The sequence below is a fragment of the Poecilia formosa genome, unplaced genomic scaffold (assembly GCF_000485575.1).
Source record: "Poecilia formosa unplaced genomic scaffold, Poecilia_formosa-5.1.2 Scaffold77, whole genome shotgun sequence".
NCBI classification, from domain to species: domain Eukaryota; kingdom Metazoa; phylum Chordata; class Actinopteri; order Cyprinodontiformes; family Poeciliidae; genus Poecilia; species Poecilia formosa.
Window position 1 is genome coordinate 758,140 of NW_006800016.1, and position 24,121 is coordinate 782,260.

Genomic DNA, 24,121 nt, shown 5'->3' on the forward strand with positions numbered 1-24,121 from the left:
TATATATATATATACGTATTAAAAGGGAAAAACTCAATTTCACACATCAGAAAGTGAATAAACCGATTTAAGGTGACTTTCCTCCTCGCTGCACCACTACATGTGCTCCAGAGGGGAAAAATGTAAGATGGGAATTAGAGGGCAAATAAGAAGGGAAAAAAAAAGATGGAGGGAAAACATGATTGAAGAGTGATGTGAGGACAAACGGAGACGGGGAGGAATTTGAACAAACTGGCGTGACCTGGAGCTGTTTGCCGCAGCTAGTCGGGAGTTTTCTCCTGACGGCTATTAGAACAAACTGATTTATTACACAAATGCAAATGTGCACACAGACACACACACACAGCAACAGAGCAACATGTTTTATAAGCTGCATTACTTCGGTACTCTCTGGTTGGGTAACATCTGGGCTTGGTGTACCCGCTGGTTTCAGTTGAGGTGATGTTGTCATAATAAAAACGGTAAACCTTATTATCCATGATGCCAGAGTTTCTCACACACTTATAGAAACTGTTCAACATTTGACTAATTAATGATTAATTCATTATTGATTATGTTTTTGGTTGCTTAACTGACATTCACGCAGCTCATTTATTCACAGTTCTTATTCATAGTTGTTGTTTTGTCTTTGGCTTATTTTTTGAGTGTCAACAAATTGACATCGTAGGAATACAATGACAAAAGCAGTCCTTGAATCTTTGATTTACTCCCAAGAAACAGTCCATGTGGAAACACGATTACCGTAAATTATAGGCTTGCTATAATCGTCGTCAATTAAAACTGACTAAAAACCAAGCTGCGTTAAACGGGAAAGTGCTTTAGGATTCCAAAGATGAACACATAAGATCTGAATCAGCTTTCTTTTTTTTTTTCCTAATGATTTCTGTCAACACTATTCTCAAGGTGTGATAATCACAAAACTGTGTGTACTTTGCAAATAGTCTGGAAATCTGCAGAAGAGGTGTAAAATGAATATTCATGCAGCTGCTTAGCAAGATCAGTTCCCTGACAAGCCAGCTGGTGCTGTGAAGTTAAATGGGATGAATGTCATTTTGGAAAATGGCACATTTCACCCTCGTTAAATGTGTGCGGCCACTCAGATGTTTCATGCCAGTGACCTATTTAATAGTAATCCAGGCAACCCTGGAGGCTCGTGTGCAAAAGCATTATCCATTTTCTGTAATAGTACTTATATTTTCGATATTTATATACGTACTAATAGCACACACCATAAGCTTTTCTCTAGTTCAATTGCATTTATTCATTTATCATGCTTTGAACGCCCTATGCTTTCCATCTTCCTTTACGTAACAATGCTACAGACTACAAATGTTACTCAAATTTAATTTACATCCACACTTTTCATCAAATTGCATTGATGCCAATGAGTATAGATCTGTATGTAACACTCTAACCTAATTTCATTAGTATGCTCTTAAACACTTACCAATATCATCGATTTTTAGGCCTGGTCTCAGCGTGTAGTCTGGTTCTGTGGGCTCTGGCTCATCATCCACATCAGAGGCTTGCAGGGACACAGAGAGGGAGGGAGAGAGAAAACAGAAGACATTGTGTGAAACTAAATCACAGCTGACCAGAGAGCTGGGGTTTAAACTACTGTTCCAGCCTAAAGGATTTTAATTACATCCATTCTGACATCTTGAGGGGGAACATGCAAGAGAGTGGCAAGACAAGGGTGCAGAGGTTAAAAAAGCCCAGAGCAGACCAGACTGACAAGCTGTAACATCAGCAGAGCTCTCAACAAAGAGATGGGGAAAGAGAGAAAGAGGGCTGTGAGGGACGGCAGATCAAAACTGAAGAGGGCCAGTGTGCGAGAAGAAAGGGATGGAGTTGCAGAGTTGAAGGAGGGAGGAGAGGTTAATACTACAGGGCTGTGGAAGTTAAAAGGACCGGACAGGCTAGGGATCAAAGACTGTGTGTACACGAGCACGAGTGTGTGTGAGCGCATGTGTGAGCGGGCGGAGAAACTGAAAGGTGGCAGCGGAGAAAGAGAGGGAGAGCGAGAGAGAGAGAGAGGGGGGGAGCATAACGGTATGTATACATAGCCACCCACTGACCGAACAGAGCAATTAATGGATTCTGACAGAGAGCGGCAAAGAAAGGGTGAAAGAGCAGGAAAGAGAGGGGAAGAGGACAGGAAGGAGGCGGAGGTGATGGGGTCTTTAAAGCAGAAACTGATCTCTGTGGAGGAGGAAGAGGGGGATAAAGGGAAGAAGGGGGGACAATGAGGAGCAAAGAGAGGGGACTTGTGTGAACCTGCGGTGTTTTTTTTTGTTTGTTTTTTTTTTTTAGATTGAAAAAGGTGTAAATGGCGGCCCACAGGTAAAAATCTGCAGCAAAGTCAGAGCGTTTCAACAGAGTTCAAACCGCATACAAACAAAGACACAACACGGGGGGCGTACCTGTGGAGCAGCAGACGTACACGCGTAGTCTGAGACAGCTGCGTCCGTGGTGGTGAGTGGGTGTGGCTGCGCAACGTAAAGCAAACAGCGGATCAAAATGGTGAACACACAAGAGGCAGGTTGGTTTCCTCTTGTCAGCTGCAGATGTTATGTGCAGTAAAACGTACCCTTACTAGAGTTTTAACACGATGTGGTAGCCTTTTGTTTAAATTTCACTATAATTTAATACCAAGGGACCAAACCACATATTTCACTGCTGCTCTATTTAATAATTGCACTAATGAATTTCATGTATACAGCACTTTAAATTTATAGAAATCTTAATGTGCTACAATCAGTAAAACAGTTACGAGAATATCGATTAAATATTGAAAATTAAAACAAGATGCATTGCTTAAAAGGAGTAAATGAAAAACTGAGGCTTTAAAATCTTCTTTTTTTTTTTTTTTCACCCAACGTGCAAAAAGAGCCTGAAGTGACTCAGTTAGTAAAAGGGTAAAAGGCTAAATCTGGATGGCACTTCAGGTTTCAGTGTGCCGTACGCTAAAATTAGTCTGGTCAACTCCAGTGAATTAAAGCTAATTTACCTCCTCAGTAGGTCATCGAGTTCTACTGAAACCTTCAGCAGCAGATAAAAAAAAACAAAAAACTTTTAGTTGCTTCTTTAAACAAGTTTTATGTAGTTTTTATGCATTTGAGATTACCAGGGTGTTGGTTCTTGCTGCAGAGAAAAGGAACGTTATGGGACCCAGGCACATTTTGTTCTGATACAGAATTTAGAGGATTTCCTAGATTTTGATTGGCTGGGATGAGGACGAAGGAGCGGTTGCCCAGGAAACCATTGACGCAAGAACCACCTCCGTCTAAGAAATATGTTTGTACTCAATAAAACCATCAAAATAACTTTGTTGGTCTACAATAAGGAATAAAATATAGATATGTAATTAAAAAGAGAATAGGAAAAGTAAATTATTTTACAGTTTCTTCATGTGAAAATTCGAGCATGAATGACAATAATTGTAAATTAAATCTATTCGGCTCATTTGGTTTCTGTTTAATGCCAGGCTGACAGGTGTCAGTGCTTACAGGGACACTTACAGACCCATTAATATCATCCAGGCACCTGCACTTTACCAGCACTGCCTGCTGTTACAGTTATCTATAAAACAGGTTCTAAACGTCTCTTTTAGAATTTAAAAAATAGGTCAAATACTCTCTTAAAGCTTAGACATTTTTTATTTGGATAATTTAACCAAATAACTCATTCAAAAATGCAAAAAAAAAAAAAAAAAAAAGTACTTTCATCGGATCATTTTAAGTCCGTTATGAGTTTTTGGAAACAACACCCAGTGGAAAACTAAACAAAGACCAAGGCATCCTTCCGTTTGCGACAACGCTGAGCAGCTTTCTCACTGCTGCGCGGCGGAGCAGAACGTTCTGGAGACATCTTCCATTAAGCATCGTGGGCTGAACGGGCACCGCGCTGATTATAGGAGTTTGTTTATGACATTTGTTGTCGAACTGTTTGCTGACGAGACCCAAAAGTTCATTACTCACGCGGTGTCATTTCGGCACAAGGTGCAGCCAGTTAATTTGATGAGCAGTCAACAAAATGAATGAGGCTGCTTGACTGCAAGGTGATGTGATTAGATGTGAAGCAGTAATTTGTTATCCTGAAACGATACTGTGTTCTGCTTGGCTCGGAGGTCTTATCTGGGAGCTACGTGTGATCTGACAACCATTCTCCAGCCGAATGCTGGAAAACCGGAGGGATTTGTTAATTGCGGTGCTCAGTCACAAAGCTAACCACAATGAGCAATGAAAAATACGCCTATCTTTATTTTACCTGTTTCAATCTATCAGGTTCTTTTTCTTACGATGCCAAGATGCCATTTTGGATTTTGGAGCTGGTTTTGGTGAGAAACATCACGTTTCTCAGCCAGATTATGATTTTGAGAGCATTTAAGTGAGATAGTAATGCAACAATATAATTCAGATAATTCTAGTCAATTCTAGTAAACAGTAATCATCTGGTCATGTATTAAAATTCAGATATAAATATATATATATATTTTTTCCAATCAGGGAACACGGAACAGAACCTTAAAACCAAGAGTTTGTCAACTGCTTCCTCTCAATTTACAGTTTCCTCTTCAAATCTTCAGCGATTCATACATTTTTTTTTTCACTCCTTTAACACCCCAAGGACATCAGTTATACTGACATACTTCTCGGTGCAGGTTGCTAGTTCAACTCCACTCACAGATGTAGTAGTACTCCTGGCCGACGTGGAACTCGTAGCCCAGCGAGAAGGCGCTGTAGCGCTGGAACTTCTCCGAGAACTTGATGGGTGCGTGGGGGGCGTGGGGCCGGTTGCACTCCCACCTCTTGAAGCCAAGCTGAGGGTCGCAGTTCCTGTAGCCACGGTAGCTGACCATGTAGAGGACGTACTGCTCTCCGGTGCCCACCATGCGCTGGGTGTCGTTGTAATGAGGGCAGTAGATGTCCAGGTAGTCGTTGACGTTCACCTGCATCGTGTAACCCTCTCTGCGGAGACTGTGCAAACAGGAAAAACACAACGCTGTGTATGGAATTCTACATTAAGTATCTGCATTGGCATTAAGCTATGTCAATTTACATAAAATTACTATATTGTGTAAAAATTACCTAATTACAATTTGCATAAAATTATGATGTCAATTTACATTAATTATTCCACAGTTTATGTAGGTGTAACCTTTTTTTTCAAATTATTTTGGTTAAACTAATCAGTCAGGATGTTCGACGAGTCCGTTCCATTCTTTTAAATTACAAACTAATAGGTACTAATGCAATCAAACAACATGATAAATTAGACCATTCACAATCTTAAAAAATATTTACATATTGTCAGGTTTTATGCGATAAACCAGTATTGCAAACAACTTTTAAAGGATTTGAGGGACTCAGAGGTTTGTTAGAGAACATTAATGAACAGAAAGCATAATGAAAAACACACAAAAGACAGGTCAAGGAGAAAGTTATGAAGAAGCTTAAATAACATATGGATGATATTAAACTTTGAACATGGAGGCATGCGGAGGATAGTTTTAATTAAGAGACAGCTGAGGGGCATGTGGTAACTCTGGAAGAGACCCAGAGCTGAGGTGGGAGAACCTGCTGACCAGGTCAACCATTAAAAGGTAAGCAACCATTAAAAGAAAAAGATAAGAAATCATCATCATAGAAATCATACTATAGTTTACCATCATGAAGGAGACACAGCAAACCTATAAAAGAAAACTAGTCGGATGACAACATGAAACGTTCTCACTTCTAAGTGTGTGCAGAAAAATGAACACCGTAAATCACCCTGAACATCCCTTCCCCACCGTTATATTACATTATATAACATTATGCTGCATTTTTGATGAAACTATGAACACTTAAAGGAGAATCAAAGCGAAAAGTTTCACCCTTTACTAAATTAATTTATGTAGTGTCTTTCAATCTTCAAACCAGTAACAAAAGTTTTAATTCTCAGCAGATTTGAGCAATTTCAGCTACACACACGTTAGCCATGTAGTCAGCTGCTAAAATACCACAAAGACATGATGCAAATGCATCAGAATGTGGTGTTTGCATTCTTTCTGCAGGAATGCCTTCACCTCATCCAGATATTAATAACACAAAGCAGGTGTGTGTTTGCGTTGGTTCCTGCCGGGCTATTGTATTTAAAGAACGCAGAGCTTCCTCTTCAGGATGGACTCAAGGGCCCAGGGCCACAAGCTTCTCCTCCTGGTGTCAGCGCTGCATTGTCCCCTAACCCCTGCGCTCGTACATCAACCGGAGCGCATATGCTGCGCTCGCATCAGCCGTCAAAGTCCTGGCAACGTTCCTCTCCGTCCTCCCAGCTCATATATCAGCGTCAACCCTAAAAAAGGCTCCGCTTGACAGAAAGATAAGGTCTGATTGTGAAGCTGTGTGCGTGTGTGTGTGCGTGTGTGTGCGTGAGACAAAGTAAAATAGATTCCTTCCTGTCACCCAAAGGCCTCTTCCTTTCCCTCCCCATCACACATACACAGGCCCATATCTGTGTGACACAGACCGTTTGCAGTTGTAAATCATACACACATCGATGATCATCTGTGCACACTCGCTCACTCAAAAGTTAGATCAGTGACAGGATAAAGTCACAAGGGGGCAGCAGAGTGTAATCTTTAGCCTCTCTCCCTGTTTGCCAGTTCTAGGTCACGTCTCCAGGGAGATTATTATTCAATTATTAAATGAAGATCGAACCTCTGTTCCCAGTGTCTCTGTCTCTCCCTTTCTCTCTCTTGCTGCTGTGTTTCTCAGCTCACTTTAAAAACCCTTCCTGGATTTATCTTTTCTCTCAAAGTTCTTGTTTTTTTTTGTGTTTTTTTTTCATGTCTTTCTTTTAGTAACAAAGACAGCTAAAAACCCACCTTCTGCTCTCCACTCACCTTCCTTCACGTTCCCTCGTTATGTCATTTACTAACACTTTTTACTTTTTAAATATAACATTAGAAGAACAACTAATTTCTTTCATGTTTCCTGGAGACATAAATCAGGACAAAAAAACAAAACAAAACAAAACAAAAAAAAAAGATAAAGAGCAAGAGTGAGTTTCGCTCCACGAGGGAGGTGCAAATGCAAATTAAGAGAAAGAACTCCGAGAGCAGAAACGTAAGAGACTTAAAAAGATGCGGTTGGAGTGTTTCACGCTCCCAAACAAAAGCAAGTTTACTGAGATGAAGGGATAATGGGGGGAGGTGGAAATCTGGGGGCATCATCCTGGAGCAATCTGAAAGTAAATGACTTTCAAAAGATAAAAGCTGGCTGTAAGATTCCCACTGTACATGCGATGTTGCACAATGCACAAAACAAACACTGTATTTTATGCAGTGGGATCTAAGGGGGATATTTAAGTGCATACGCACGTGGAAAGAAATAAGTGCCCGATGAAATTTCATGTTAAACTCTCATCAGAGTGCTTGAACAGCATAAAGCGAAAGTAGTTTTATGTCAAGGGTAGTCGGAAAATAAGATGTGGCCAATTTAATAGCAAGATTAGATAACAGGGAATATGGCAGGACGGAGGAGCCGCGTGAAAAATGTATTCAGACAATCATTTCAGATATCAAACCTGTAATCTTATCTGCACAGGGAAATACATCTGCTACTATTATTAAGCATAAGGATGTTTAAACAAATTGCTTCCCATGCATGTAAAAAGGGACTTTGTAATGACTGAGAGTAGGGTTAGGCAGTGCCTCCCATTATAACACGACTCACCTTAATTAAAAAAAAAAAATAAGACACTGAGGATTTGCGTGTCTAGGTTTTTCTGTTTACTATTTCTATCTGCTGAAATAAAATAAAAAAGCAGGCAATGCCTTATTGCATTTAATCTGTACAACTTTACCCAAATTACTTGTTTTGTTTTGTTGTTTTTTTTTTTCTATAAGAAGATACAAACTATAACCTGAAGGTTTTTGCTGAGAAACAAGTGAGAGTCGAGCAATAGTTGGTGCGTTTTCGTATACGGAAAATTTTATACAGTAAAATTTAACATATACATTTTAGTGTAAAATTCTGGCAACCAAAGCTGCTGATACTTTACTGTAAACTAGATTTTTTTCTTTTCTTTTCTTTACAGTGTAGTTGAAATAGTCTGGTAAAACTATCATACTGTTCTTGCAATTTTCTCCAAGCTGCAGGGGAAAATTGTAAATATAATTATTCATGACCAAAACTCATTTCTAAATTATTTCTTAGTGTCACATTGTTCCAATTTCTGCAGTCATGGAGTCTTGACTGAAGTTCAGTCTGGAAGACTCTAGTCGCACCTGCCTCATCAATCAGCGCCCGCCTCTCTGCAACCCGGACCTATCGGCACGGACCAAGCCTCGCTCCAGCCAATCATCGTTTGGGCTCCAGTTTAAAAGGACCTTCACCCACAGCCTCCTCTGCTCACCAGCTGCGATCAACCCACCTCCACCCCATCTCCACCTTCTGCTCCCGGCTCTCAGGCCTCATCTTCCTCCGACCGCCGCCACCAGTACAGGCCCCGGGGGGTCTACATTCCTATGCTGCATCAGGAATGTTCATCGAGCTCATCGAAGTCCAGCTCGATGTCCCCGGCCGGGGCCTGAACGCCAAAGGACTTTTTATTTTCATGTTCATTTTGTCATTAAACTCTTTTAATCGCCTTCTTTCTCCGTTTGAGTCTCTCCAGATTGAAATATCTTTAGTTTTCGTTCCCATATTTTCTATGAAAAGTGATGGACTCATCAATTTGGCCAGTTTTGTTGCGAATGACTGATGAGTGACTGGCACTTCAAACAGTGGGAATTCAATTTTTTCATGTTCAAAAATGCATCAAAGATAAAAAAAAGACACTTTTTAGCCTGTAAATGTTCTAAGCTCAATAGAAATAAATATGGAGATACATATTTTGCCAAAGATATGGGGATATTCTTTACTTTCTGTTGAATTTATCAAGCACCATGCAGCTACTTACTACTTACCTCTTGCTCTTTGACTGCGACTGTGTATTTGATTATGTTCTGTTAAATTGTGAATTTTCTTCACTCTTTTACTGTAAAATCCCCACTAATTTTCTCTCTTTGAAGTGCTACCAGCCCAGTTAGAGCAGATAAGAGTCCAGTTCAATGAGCCGCCTCTTCAGCAGCACACCTCGGAGGAGCTGAGCAGCAGACTCCAAGAGCCAACAAACACTTATATATAAACAGATCCTCCAGCGAGATGGAGAGATGGAAGCATCGGCAGGAGAGATGGAGGACTTATAAGATGAGACAAGGGGTAGTTGGGGTTAAAAAGCAGCAGAGTGTGGCCACTGGGGAGCAGCGAGAGATAGCAACAGCTCAGAGCAAGATCAAAGAAGGCCCGGATCAATGTCACTACTGTAAAAATCACATCAGTGAGGGTGTGAGGGGGAGACTTACAGAGGGCATGTTGCCGATATAAATCAGTCAGAGGCAACATAATGCCACAGAGTTGCCCCCCGCCTGCCTATTATCTGCCTCGCCTCTCGCAGTATCGTGCATCAATAAAACACTTTGACAGAGAGCGCAAACAGCCCGTTTTGTAGCACGAGCTTCAAGGACCGCCTTACTTCTCCTGCTGTTCATTAAAAAGGGGCTGTTGGGGCTTAGATAGCATTGGAGGAAGCTGCACAATCCCTACAGCATTAAAAACAAAAAGGTACAGCAGAATAATAAAAGGATTTTATTTATTTATTTATTTTTTAATTAAGGTGAGTCGTGTTATAATGGGAGGCACCGCCTAAGCCTAGAGAAAATCAGAAAATACATAGAAGGTACGCCTTTTAAAGCAGCTTTCAATACTGGAATGAAAACAGAAACAGGACAGAAAAATAACACAACTATCTGCAGCTATGAGACTTATTGCAACAAATAACAGCCAGCTGGCAGGCACTTGTGTTGAGCATTAGCATTGTGATCCTGGGCCTAACTTCCTTATATGACTTGTAAAAATGTCATATGTGAAATTAGGGCTGCACGACAAAACAATAATGGCGCAATCGTGATCGTTATCAATATAAATTAATCATGAGCAATGTATTATTACTTTTGCAAATTATGTCATATCTTGGTAAGTGTATGTTACATTTATTTAGCACCTTATACAAACACAACTTGTGTTAAAAAAAAAACTATTTTAATCAGATCTGTTTAAAGCTTAAGTTAAGTAAGACTAATGCAAACAGATTGAAAGAAAACGCTTCAACAAAGTAGGCAGAAATAGCAGCACTTCAGTCAAAGATAGTTCTCCTTAATACCAACAAGTAAGGTCCACAGCGTTGGGTCACAGTTAGCAAATATCATATTTCTATTTTTTCGTCAGTGGTAATCACAATGTTCTAGGTGGCTTTGATTGCATACAGAGTTTACAAGCTAATTTGGCCGATGTGAGTTGTAAATGTAAGGAAAAATACCTTAAGGTCAACTCTAAAAGTCACAGAGATCCTGGGCAGTGGAGCCAAAAATGGATCAACAAGTTTCCCCCTCTGGTTTCGGTTATGGTTCCAGTTGCAAAATCCTAAATAAGCTGAATTACCACTTTGAGCTTATGTGAGAGGCCCGTCCAAGGTGCATTACAGTAATCTGGTCAGCAGGAAACAAAGGTATGAATCAGATTATCTGCTTCTCGTTTAGCTGTAAATTATCAAAGTTTGGCTACATTTTAAATATAAAAAAAGAGATCAAATGCTTTTAATAGCCAGTCATGATCTAAGGCTTTCCCCAGAAAGTTAGCTCTTTCAGGTTCTTTTGCATTTGTAGAGCCAACAATGGAGTGTACTGCTGAATATTTACTTGGTTCTTCAGATACGTGCAGTATTGAACAACTGTATGTGTTTTCTTTTCCAATTGATTTAGTAGCAATATGAAAAATCGTAAAAATTATTTGTAAAGAGCCTGGTTGAAAATGAAACGCATTATTTCATAATTCCACTTTTAAAAAGTTGTCAACTTTCTGCAGATACGTTCCAACACCATGCTGAAGGGGAGGCGAACGCTGCTCAACCACGGTGCACGATTAGTGGGTTTATCCCAGTAGGTGATATTCAGACACTGAGGATGTGCGTGTCTAAGTTTTTCTGTTTACTATTTCTATCTGCTGAGCACTTGGCCATCAAAGTACAACACTACAGGGGGCTGATTAGGCTGCAGTGGGTGTTTGAAGCTGTTTGACAGTCAGCAAACTACCAAAAAAAAAAAAAAGATAAAAATATAAATGCCAAGATAAAACAAGGTTATAGAAATCAAAGGAGGCACCGCGGATGGACATAAGGTTGGGACAGATTAAAAGTTGTCCAGTAGCGTAACAAAAAATTGCCAATCAGGATTTTTAAAAGCCTCCCTGCCTCCTGGGGCCTAAAATCTTAATCGCATCTCAGTTTGGCACAGAGATGCGAACACTGTTGCGGGAGGACTCCAATCAGTCAGCGGAGCGGTAGGTATAAATGAATGGCTCCCCTGCTGAACGGAGACTCCCAGAGTTTTGTAGCATCAATGAGGCTCTCATCAAACACAGACAGGAGTCTTCCTCGCTGCATCCTGCTCCTCTCTTCTTTTCTCTCCTAAACCCCATCCGCTCCCTCTGTTTCTGTTTGGTATTGCCTGACGGCGAGCATTTGGAGCTGATGAAAAACTTGCGTGTATACGTTTGTCTGACGCCGTGTAATGGTCGGCTTGATTCTAAACCCTCCCCATTACAATCGATACGTTTCCAGAGCGCGTCTTGACGCAGCAGTACACGCACCCTTCTCCACACACAAGCCCGCACTTTAACAAGCATATGCAGCAGTCTAGCCCCGCGCGGCGTTGGTTCATCATCGGTAATTGATCAAAGTATTAGAGCTAACAGGGATTCTTGATTGGAGCCCTCACATATGATCCCATTAAACGGGCATCTTTTTTCTCTTCTCCGTCCTTTTCCCACATTTGCTTCGTTTTTCTGCTCTTGCCCTACCGTTTGCACACTATTGCATCGCTCTTTCTACTTCCTCTCTCTTCCTCTCTTCCTCTCTTATTCCTTCAGACGTCCCCTCAAAACCTCATGGCCCGCTTTATTGGCTCCTTTGATCGAGCTGTCCGGCTCCAAAGTGGAGCCACATTCAACAAGCATACTGTCCAGCACGATTATGCTCGGTAATAAGCATGTTCTCCTCGCACAGGCATCCATCACATGTGCTTTTATTGTGGGTTCCCGGTCTCGCACGCGCAGATAGTTGGCAGGGAGGAAATGAGCATGAAGGGAAAAACAGATGGAGAAAGGCGAGGCCAGAACACAAGCACGACCAGAAGATGAAGGAAGGGGAATGGAGATGTCAGAGTACATCAGGTCAAAGAAAATAAAGAACACCTGCATTTTGTGTTGGTCTGCGATTTGTTATCTCCTGGACAAAGATCTCTTGTGTTTCTCCAAATATCTGCTGGAGCCATTTCTTTAGTGAGGGGGGTCACTGACCATGGGCACTACTGTTGCTTTCACTTGCTAAGCTCAACTTTCTTGTGCTTCCATTTCCTGATATTTCCGTCATTTACAAAGGTTGCAAATATTTGTACAACATACTTTTGTGTACACACAAGTGGACTAAATTTACCAATTAGAAAATTGGCTGCACTGTATTTTAATTCGGGACATCAGAGTAACGGGGGCGTTATTTAAAGCATACTCGTCAAACTTTACATAGTAGTGTTTTTAAAAAGGCTGGAAACTAAGCACTATTTTCCATTCACTTCAGTCATGCACTGCTTTGTGTTTGTCTGTCACATAAAATCCCAATAGAGTACATAGAGGTTTGCAGTTGTGGTGTATGAAAATGCGGAAAAACTTCAAATAGGCATGAAAACCTTCGCAGGGCACTGTGTCGATCACTTAATATGCGCAAAACAAACCCGTCTTTCATTCTTCTTCTTCTGCCACTTTGTTCCCATCAGCCGTCTGTGGGCTCCTGTATCCCTCTGCTTCCCTACATCTCCCTCGGTCTCTGTTCCCAAAGCTCTTACACGAGCAGCAGTGATCCCCCTCAGACGCTCGGGACATCAGAGGTAAAGAAACGCACTGAAGAGAAAGAAAGCGTACGTTCACTAAGCTTCTACATGATTGATGGTGATCCTCTCTGATGGCTTTGTATAGACTCAGCTCTCAGTGAGACATTACCCTCTGACCCAGCTATTGATTCCTACATGCACTGTCCCAAACATACAACACTAGCCCTGACCCCCCCCTTGTGCCCACAAATGAAAAAATAAATAAATAAAAATAAAAAAAATAAAAAAAACATACTAACATCAGTACTCTGCTCTGCACATTGATCGCTTGGCAGCGTACTGCGAAACCTGATCAATCGGCTGCATTGCAATCCCTCCCCCCAGCCCGCTTGGGCTCACTTCCTGGCAAAACCACGTGGCAGTACGTGTCCCGCTGACTGATGTGTTTGGGCCGGCTTCTGGAGGCCTGGATATCAAGACCACTGCGGCGCAGGGATGAGCCCGTAGTCACTACAACAGCAGCTTTATTACTCGGATCCCTCTGCTGAGCCGTTTCACTGAGGGATCTGGGCTAAGGAGCGCGGCTCGCCAGGCGGAGGGACGAGGCGCCATCCATCAAGCAGACCTGGGTCATGGGGAATTTGCAAATACCTCTTTTTCCGCATGCACTTGTTTTAACCCACTTGAACTGCAGCTTGGGTGGGAGGAGTCTGCCTCATAAAACATAAGCGCTTCTAAACCCCACTCACATGCCACTTTATTAGGAACACCTGTTCAATTCCTTGCTAACCCAAACAGCAAATCAATTACATCCGTCTACCTATCTGTCTGTCTCTCCTTTTCATCCGAAACAGAAAATAATTCAAGTAACAGTTACAACAAAAACGGGAAGAACATCATCTCTCCGACAGCAGAGATGATATTCTCTGCTTCGAGCCTCGAAGCAGACGGACTACAGCAGGAGAAGACCGCACAGGTTTCCATTTCCCACCGAGATAGATTTCATTTCAGGTCTAAGGCAACACGGAAACCTCATTTGGACATGACTCTAGGATGCGTTGAGTCATACCTGTGAGTCAGACCTGTACATTTACATAAACTCAAATCTGGTCTAACCTCATACTTACAATTAAAAAACGAAATGCAGGGTTCACAAAACTCAAAGTGCTCATTGGATTTAATATTATATTTGTTATATATATATTTTTTTTCAGTTGTAATCCAATATGTGGAAAAAAAAATACTTTTGTTTATTGGATTGCAAGAAATGAGAGAATAGTGGTTAAAAATAACCAATTGCAGTTGAGCTCATTATTTGCGCCTCTTGGCATTAGCATTTGCTTTATTGCTCAAGGTTCAAGCAATGCATCTGCCTTCCATCTCATACGTTTAAACATAAATACATAAAATCTAAAGGAGATTAAAAAAAAAAGCTAAAAAAAAAATCGCACAGGTAAAGTGTACCTAATATTGTGGCCAGTGAATATATTTAACACCACGATCTGCTTGTTAGTGCCGTGGCCAACTGTGCAGCCGTCTGCGGTCAAGTTTTCCGATATATTAGGAGAAACCTGGGGGACACTTTAGGCAAGACGACAGCTCAGAGGAAACTGCAACTTTTATTTAACCCTCACACTAAATTAGAGTGCAGTTAAACACATGGCATATTTTTTTTTTTTCCCTTTGTTGCTCTAAAGGAAGCAAAGAAAAGCAAAACCAAGGCGAGTGCCAACTAACTCCAGCCTAATGGGCTTTCAAGACAAAACCTCAGCTGGCTTTCAGCATTAGTCTCTATGACGACCAAAGAAGTCCTCGATTTTAGCAGAAGGAGAGGGGAAAGAACGAGGGTGGGGAGGACATCAGGGGTTTGTGCTAAAATACACCCCCCTTTACTTTAACATCCTCTTTCTCTCTAATGGCCAATTAAGCATTACTTATTATCATTCTGTATTATCACAAATCATCTGCTATTGCTGTGCCAAAACATGTTTTAAAGCAAATTAAGGTGGGGAATTTTTTTTTTTTTCATTACTTCTGGGTCCAAAAAGAGTAGGCTGAAAGCAGTGAGGTGGAGAAGAAGTGTTGCTAAATCTGTTTTACCGTACAACCAGTTTTATATGTCTCACTTGTCCTCCAGGGGAGACGTCCACAAGATGAAATATGGTCAGAAGAAAAGACAATATTCTTTTTTGGAAAAAAAAAAAAAAAGAGTTTCTCTAAAAATATTCCTTAATATTTGTATTTTCAAAAAGAGAGAGAGAGAAAGAAAATTGAAGCAAATGCTGCGATCGGTTAGGCTCAACACTAAAATACCAAGCAAATAATGCCATGAGGTTAGAGGAAAGTGATAAATATAACTGTGTTATTTTCTCAAAACTGAAACTGGCATCAACTGCACATATAGTCACTGTGTGTGCCTCGTCACAGTGAGATGACGAGGCAGACGCAGCATCCTGCTTCATGCGTTGTGGACAAACTGGAGGAAAGAGTTACTAAGCTGCTCAGGTTTGCAACATGATTTGGGGAGACATCAAGTCTCACTTTTTAGGCTGATTCAAAGAGCAAAAGTAATTGCCAGAAGAATAAAGACAAGGAAGACATGTTCAGCTTGTTGTCACACACAGGGATAGCGAGTCTACGAAAGCTGCTGAGTAATGTAGTCTGACCCCTCGCACGCAAGTACAAAAGAACAAGGCAGCTAATAGTTTTGAAGAAAAAAGTACATAGAGATAGTCTTGACTTCTCTTGTGATATTATTTGTTTTTTTTTTCTTTCTGAATATAATACTTTATATGTATTCATTTGCTTCTGAAAGAAGAAAAGAGAAGCTTGAATCTGCTGTAATCGATCAAGCTACAATCAAACAAGGTGTGCAGCAGGAGCAGAAGGCATTTACTTAGTGACTTCCTCTTCTGCAATTTTGTATTCAGAAGGTAAAAATCGGGGCTTTCACCTTGTATGAAGATTGTGCACATTTTGAACATCGTAGACAGGACATATTTCAGTGATTCCTACAATTTACAACAATACTCAAAACAAAGTGACCCAATAATTTAATTAAACAGGTAGGACAGCCCGAACACGAGTGTTTTCATTGCAGTTCAGCAAAACACACACACACACACACAAAACAAATCACCTTATCATAACCCAAAATCTTTTCATGAAAAAAGTGAGATTTTTGTAAAATCAACATGTTTCTATCGAGCAAATTTATTTCCTAATTCCATTTGTGCAGGTGTACACACAATTAGAGATGTCCATTGCTATTGGATGGTTATGTGAAGAGAATAATGAATGTTATCACCTGTGAGCAGCAACAGCTTCTCTTAGCTTTACTATAGGAAGAACGATGGACAGTGATGGCACACAGACACACACACACACACACACACACACCTACACACACACACACACACACACACACACAGGCAGATGACATTGAGCTCTGACGTTTCTATTAATGAACATTGACATCGAGAATTAATTAAAGCCATTCAAACATACTTGGTCACAAAGGCCTGAAATTAAAGCATGCTGATGGAGGCGCATTGCTAATCTAAACAATGAGAGCTCAATTACCCGTTTAGGAAAAATTGAATCAGTGGAGTGAAACAACGAGCGGAGGAAAACGAAAGCTTGCTCACCAGGAAACAATAATGATCAAGCGTATACCCGATTGTGAGGTTTCTATTTTTATTCTTTGTCAAAGGGGAACATAAAAGACAAAGAGAGCATACTGATGTGTTTGCACAGAGACTCCAGAGAGCATGCAGGCCAAAGCGACAACACAAACATGAGGCTTTGTTGGCTAATGAATGAGCAAACAAGTTTTTCAACCCCTAAATAAAAGTCAGCAAAGGCCTACAAATAAAGCACAGAGTCTGAATTTGTGCAGCTTATAAAAGAACAGAACGACTGCCTGAATCTATCTATAGATAGTCTGTACTTACACACATATATGCTTTGTTTCATTACGCTCAGTCAGTTCTAGAGCCAGGTCATCACTGTGCTGTGAAAAAAGGATTTGTTCCCCCCATATATTTCTTGTCTGTGTAAAATAAGAGCTTAATGTCAAAGATAACCTGAGAAAATACAAAACAACTTGGCCTCTGTGTTAAAAAGTGATTGCACCCATAACCTAAAAACTGGCTGTGCCACACCTGGCAGTCGCAGCGACATCAATCACTTGTTGTAAACGGCAATGAGTCTTTTAAAACGCTGTTATGGAGTTTTGGCCACTCGTCTTTGCAAATTTGTTTTAATTCCAATATGGAGGTGTTTCCAACACAAACAGCCTGTTTAGGTTCATGGCACAACATTTTAAGTACAGACTTTAACGTTGTCAGGCAAAGCCCTTAATTTTGTGTGACCAAAATGTGCTTTAATTTTGTTTCTCATCTGTTTTGGAACAGTCAGGCGTTATGTGTTTTGGGATCTTTGGCCTTCTTCATGTCGTGAGACAGGTTCTATCTAAGCAGTATCTTGGTTCTATAGACCTGCCTATGAATCAGGCCAAGGTGTTCCTAGAGAAGGTGAGCTCATATTATTATATAATAGTGATTATTCGCAGGTTAATCAAGACTTAATAAGCAGCCGAAATTTATTTTTCACCTGGGGTAAGATTGATTGCATAGTTTTTATTCTTTTGTTTCTTTTCCTCTTTTTGCCCTCATATATTTATCAAGCTTTTTTTGGAAAGAAGATATGACAGAGATAACACAAGATGCAGAACCATCAACAGTGTACTGAATACAGACAAAACAAGCAGTAACTAATAAAAGAGAAACTATAAAACTGAAAGGTAACTGAAAAAACAAACAGCAGGATAAACAAAAAGAAAAGCAAATCCTGATTACATGCTAAAGTTTGAGCCACTCTCAAACTTTAACTCAGTATCTTTTATCTTTTCAAAAAATAAAATCAGATTTTTAAAGCTGCATTTAATGTTTTAGCCTCATATTAAAAAGCATTTATTGACCTAAAACATTTAACTGTCACAAAAAAAAAAAGTCAAAACAGAAGAAATCTGTAAGGATAAATATGTTTTTTAAGAGTACTGCAGCTCTCCCGTGCAAAAACTTTAAGTTTACAAATGCAGGGTCTAAATGAAAATATAAACCTGTGACGGCGGAGCAGCAGAAACATTAATGTAAAAAAGAAACAGAGACAGAGTTTGAAGGGATTACAAACCGAGAAGGATCTTGATTTGTTGGCATGTCAGGGGGTGTTTGTGTCAGTGCTTGATGATGTGGTCGACTCTCTCCACTGAACATGAGCAGTCTCTGTCAACGTATCAGAGTATCAGTAAAACATCCCTCCTCTCATGTCCCACCCATCCACCCTGCCCCCCATCACTATCAGCCATTCTCTTATGTCTCCTCATGCTTATCAGCATCCTTCCATCTGTCCAACTTTTACTTTCTCATTTCTGGCCCGATCTTTGACGGTCCTCTCCTGAGAGACATATTCCTCAGCCAGCTGTCAACCTGTCACTCCAATTCCTTCTCGCTCTCCTGTTTCTATATACGACAGCAACTTGTCAATTATCATATAACTCCAAAAGAAGGTGCGTTCATTTGCCGAGGAGATCATATTTTGGAGCACATGGCAACACGTGTTGCAAATAAAACAGATGTTTTATTTTCAATGAGATGCATGAATGTCAAGGACACCGTATATGATTTCTCCTTTTGATGCACGGTGCAAGTTGTTGAAACGTATGTAAAATATTTCAAACTGGAAGATTTATGTGGGAATTAAATGGAAGAGGGGGTGATTTAAAAAAATGAATCATATATAATATAAGCATTTTGTTTTGTCATTTGCTGATATTCAACATAGTATAAACGAAAACATTACAATTTAACACGTGGTGTGTACTGCAGCTAGACATGTTACACATATGCATATTTATTAAATTCATCTTTAGTTTCCAGTGAAACTAAATAAGGAAGCTCCATAATCTGGTGTTTGTTTGACAATTTCAATTGGTATTTTTTATTTTAATCACAAGTAGGGAAGCTGTGATTGGCTTAACTCTGAGCTAAAGTGCAGCTCTTTGGCGTAAATAACATTTCAGCACACATACACTCATGATAGCAATGAGCAGGTGGGCACCTGAGTCCATTATAAAGCAGATACCTTTAAACAGAATTATGGTTTATTGGTGTTAAGGTGTCTTTTAGAAATGTGCTGTATTTATTTGTATTCTGGCATTTACTGGGGAAAAAAAGGGGGGGAAGAAAGGAGGAAAGCTGTGGGATGTGCATTTGAGGCCTCATAAAGTCTTCCCACGTCCCAGTGCAACATCCTGGCCATATAAGCAATGCCTGCTCCACTCGGCTTTGCTGCTGGAATATGAAATATGCATGGCCCATAAAGAGCATATGGACCATCCATCTCAATATCCGCTACAGCGAACCATCAAAAAGATCATTAAACCGAACACACACTCGCCTGCTCGCGCGCACACAAGTGCACACCAAATGGCACATAAACATGCACTCCCACGTCGTGCATAATGGTTTATCAGTTTTCAGCATCAACTTTTTGCTGACAGCGTGCACGCAGTAAAAAAAAAAAAAGCAAAGGCATGTACACGCTCATTTAGGCGATAGGAAGGGGATGTGGCATCAGTTTAAGTAAACTGGCACACCTCGGAATCTTTCCGTTCATTTCGACACGTTAACGGCTGCCGCGTCAGAATTGTCTTTGTAAAGAAAAAAATAGTCCCTGTTTCTGTCTGCCTTACAGACAAACACCCTCTAAACTGTCACTTTTGATATTGTTTTCGCCACACCTCTGTTAGGCTCTGTCAAAATCAGGTCTTCCGGCCATCCACTGCCAGGAATTCACATTTAACATTGGGGGGAGAGGCAGATAAACAAAATGCTTAGATTAAAAAATGTTGAAGAACTCTCAACAAATTAGGAGAACATTTTATCAAGGTTTTGATAAGGGAGATGGAGATGAACTAAAAAAAATAAAAATAAATCTAGGAAGAGAGAGTAAGGTCTCGTTCAGATTTTGCAGGAAATGACCACTGAGTGAGTATCTTTGCATCCAAATCTGCCCATCTGTCCTCTTTCATCGCCTCTCTTTCACCACCCTATCTCTGTAATCTTTTCCCACAGCAGGTGTCAGCGAAGAGCCTGACACTAAGTCAGCGTCATATTCTATCATCCATGCAGACAGAAACGGAGGTGTGCACAAACAGGACAGCTACAAAATGACTTTCCTTTTTATCTCATCTCTCCGCTCGTTCTGCTGGTCTTCGTTTCTTCTCTCCACCTCACTTTGCCTAAAAGTTGTCAGCTAAGGTGCTCCCATAACATCAGTCTGCTAATGGGCGCTGCACTCTCGTTACTTTACGTGCCAACTTTAAAAGGCTGTTTCTCTTTACGTGTAAGAATGATGCCGGGCGGGACGGTGCACGGTGTGGAGGTAGAGCGGCCGCCCCATTAGTCCTCAGAGTCTGAGTCCTAAATCTGGGCCCTTTGCTGCATAAAAGTAAAAACCCACTAACACCAGAAAAACCTGAAAGAATTATGCCAGACAAAGAGGAAGAGGCGTCTCTGTGCGTGTGTGTGAGTCTGCATTCCTATGTCTGTACTGTCTCTGCCCTCAAATCTCACCTGAAAGTAAAATTAAGTAAGATAGTTTGGATGTTGGTGCTTCTGCAGAGGTAAAACCATTGGAGGAAGTATCATTTGTAATTTAAACTCTCATTAGACAACATGCAATAACCTTTTCCTTCTGGTAGAAGATGGACTGCATCCAGCATCCCATGTGCTCATTCAGTGAATGAATAAGTCTCGTTATAAACACTAAATGCTGGATACATGAACGCAAAACTGATGCCTAAATCTACTTTCTTATTAATTTGGTTAATAATTATCTGATCACTTGCAGCCGCTCACAAAAATTAGTAAATGGATGTTACTTCCATTTAAAATAAATAAAGCGAGAAATTAATGTTTGTAGTGAAAGTTATGCATCCCATCCAAACATACTCCAAAGATATGACAGGATGTTCTACATAATCTGCCACACGCCCACAAATAAAAGCTTTGTAACACATTTTTTGTAAATATGCCAACATGTGGAGAGATGGGGACACAGTGTGACAGCACCTTTGGAGGCACTGGATAAAAGTTATATAATTAAAATTGTAACATATTCTTCACAAATGCAAATCTCTGGTAAGTGCTTTTTGCATTACAAGCAAAAGAGAGAGTCCTATTCAGAAGCCGTTAGGCATGCAAAGACTAGAACAGAAAGTCTGTAACAGCATCCATGTTATCAACATAGTAACAGATGCCTAACCATTCTAGTTTATAAACTAAATCAAACTTTTACTCGAAGAAGCCTAGAGGCCCAAAACACTTCCTCCCACTTTTTAAAACTCGATTTCTCTTCTTCCCACCTGGGGATACTATGCTCCTCAAGCGCATGAACATTGTCAAAATGTAAATGCGGCAAGAGTTTGGAACCGTCGACGGTGCGCCGCTGCCTACTGGTTGGATATTTAAAAATATCTCTTTGAAACCACGTTTTAGCCGCTCACCTCGGCTGCCGAGGAGCTCTTTTGATAAACCGACTCCCTGTCTTGTTAGCAGCACTTTGGTTCAGCCAATTTCAGGAATACGAAAAGACGTCGGCACGTCTTGGGAGACCATAGAGCATTTACACGCGGACGTTTTGTGCGCGTGCATCTGGTTAAGCGCTGCGCATGAGGCGATAAACTTGCTTAAGAATACAAATAGGCAAATCTCATATCACAAAAAAAAAACCATAGTGAGTGGAAGGGAAAATCGACTGAGAAATGAATCGTTGGTGTTTGCTTTTAGACACATTTGTTCCCTCTGGCAAGGACTTCTCTCTCTCTCACCCACTGTCATCCCTCACCATCAAACACTCTCTATCCAAGTCTTTTCTGCCTCTGCTTGGCATCACCTGTTCCTCTCATCTCCTGCACCTCTGTCCTGCCTGTCTTCCTGTCTGCTACTGCCAATCTATCCGCCGTGGTGGAAAGTTGTAATCCCCTCTTTCTCTTCGGCGGTTTACTTCCTTCTCTATCTTAGTAATTATCTCTCTGCTCCGTCCCCTTGTCGCAGCCTCCCCCCCTCCAGCCCACCCCTGTCATCCATCTATCTGTCTCTATGTAAAATATCTCCATCTGCTTCCACTTTCATAATCCATTTCTCATTCCACACCCTTCCTTATCTCATTGAGCTGACCCCTTCATCTTTCCCCTCCTTCCAACCATCTTCCCATCCCTCCTCCTGGTTGTGCGCTGATTGAAATTCAAACCCCGAGCTTTGCTGGCAACTCGTGCGGTCAGCGATTTGCTTACTGCACGTTCCCATCCAAGTCTGCAGAGGTTGGGAGCAATCTGGTGTTGGGTGTTAAGAGAGACGATAAAGCCACATCAGAAGCCACGGTAACAGAGTCTCCCGCCCATTATTTTTGCTATAATGTTTATCGTTATCCCTGAGCTAACACCACCAGCAGTTAGTTGGAACTCACATTTCTGTCTGAACTCTCAACTAAGTTTGTTTCTCTCCTAAATTAAGCACCACATTCTCCTTATCGGTCTGCTGTTTGTTTCTTTTGTCATCTACTGAAGAACCAGAACAAGAGAACATTGGTAATGTAGTGATCAGAATAAGTTAAGTTAAAAACTGAAAGCAACTGGAGACGATGGGCAGTGAAGGTAAGAGATGGGCAAAACAATCAATGCTTTCAATTTCACCTCCACTTAACATTTAATTGCCTTGATTCACGCACCAAAGAGTTATGCTACTCTTTGGTGCGTGCAAAGGAAAGGAAAAGTCCCAAACAAGAATTCTATACAAAATGAATGCATCCTCTGTTTAAAGATCTGTCTCAAATGTCTTGGTCATTTATTTCCACAGTGTTTTAGCTCCTTATTTGGCCTGAAGAAATAAATCTTGTGAGCCACGGTTTTTGATCTGCCAGGAGTTCAGGTAGAGTAACACACAAATGCCATGCTTTTCCAGGCTCTGTATGCACTGACTCCCTTATTAGCCTCATTACAATAAAACATTACACATTTAAAATCATTGGCTATTTTGTAAAACTGATCCACTGATTGATGGTGAGTATAGCTTTTATAATTGTGCATATTTGTCTTAACCTATTCTTGGATGACAGGAAGTTAAATTTCATATTGTGTACGGTGGGCTGCACAGTGAAGTAGTCGGTCAAAAGGTCCTGGGTTCAAATCCTGGCCTGGGGGTCTTTCTGCATGGAGTTCGCATGTTCTCTCTGCTTGTATAGATTATCTCCAGGTGGTCCGACTTCCTCCTACAGTCAAACAACATAACTTTTAGGTAAATCAGTCTCTAGGTCAGGTGTGTAGGGTTGTTTGTTGTGTGTTTCCCTGCGATGGACTGGCAACCTGTTCGCCCTGCACTCTGCCTCTCACCCAATGAATGGTGGAGATAGGCACCAAACTAGATAAAAAAAAGTAACTGTGTATTGGAATATGTTGTGCTCATAAAATTTTTTTAGACATATTAAAGATTAATCACATCATTCTCAGTGTAAAAAAGACTTTTAACTGAGGCTTTAAAGTATATAAAACAAGCAAAACGCAGGTTGGCTGATTTTTATGTGTTTGTGCAAAAGTTCAAAGAAGAAAATATTTTCTTAATATGTGCAAGCAGAAGACAGGTTGCACACACGTTAATTTGTATCACAGCTGTCTTGTATAAGCATGTGTGTGTGTGAGAGAGAGAGAGAGAGAAAGAAAGAGAGACAGTTATTTTCATGTATGTGTGTACTTTGTATGTGTGTGTGTCAACCATTAGGCTTTCTTGTGCAGGACAGCTGCTTCAAAGATGGCAGCGTGAGCTTTGTCTTTCACTTAAATCAAAGTGATTCCCCACAGCTCAGCCTGCCAGACAAAACCAGCGTCAGCCAACGCTGGGCTCAAAGCCTGGCTCAATCGGACAACGAGACAAACAGAGAGAGAAAGAGGGAGGGAGAGAAAGAAAGAGAAGGATGGAGACCCGTGGGTGAGAGGCCACAGAGGTCTGTTTCTGTCTCTGGTGCAATGTGATGAAACCGGCAGGCAGCCAATCAGACATGACGACAAGCCAACCGGGGAATAACCTGCAGGTCAGT

At 40.9% G+C, this 24,121-nt stretch overlaps 1 protein-coding gene across 3 annotated transcripts in view; it reads right to left on the reverse strand.

Moving 5' to 3' along the window:
- efna3b (ephrin-A3b) overlaps window positions 1–24,121 on the reverse strand; it is a 68,750-nt gene that overhangs the window by 8,106 nt on the left and 36,523 nt on the right. For all 3 annotated transcript variants that reach the window (XM_016673424.1, XM_007556098.2, XM_016673425.1), the window contains exons 3-5: window positions 4,687–4,979; window positions 2,424–2,489; window positions 1,448–1,525 (exon numbers count right to left, since the gene is read on the reverse strand). In XM_016673424.1, the coding sequence (XP_016528910.1) occupies window positions 1,448–1,525; window positions 2,424–2,489; window positions 4,687–4,979 (437 nt within the window). The remainder of the gene's footprint in view (window positions 1–1,447; window positions 1,526–2,423; window positions 2,490–4,686; window positions 4,980–24,121) is intronic.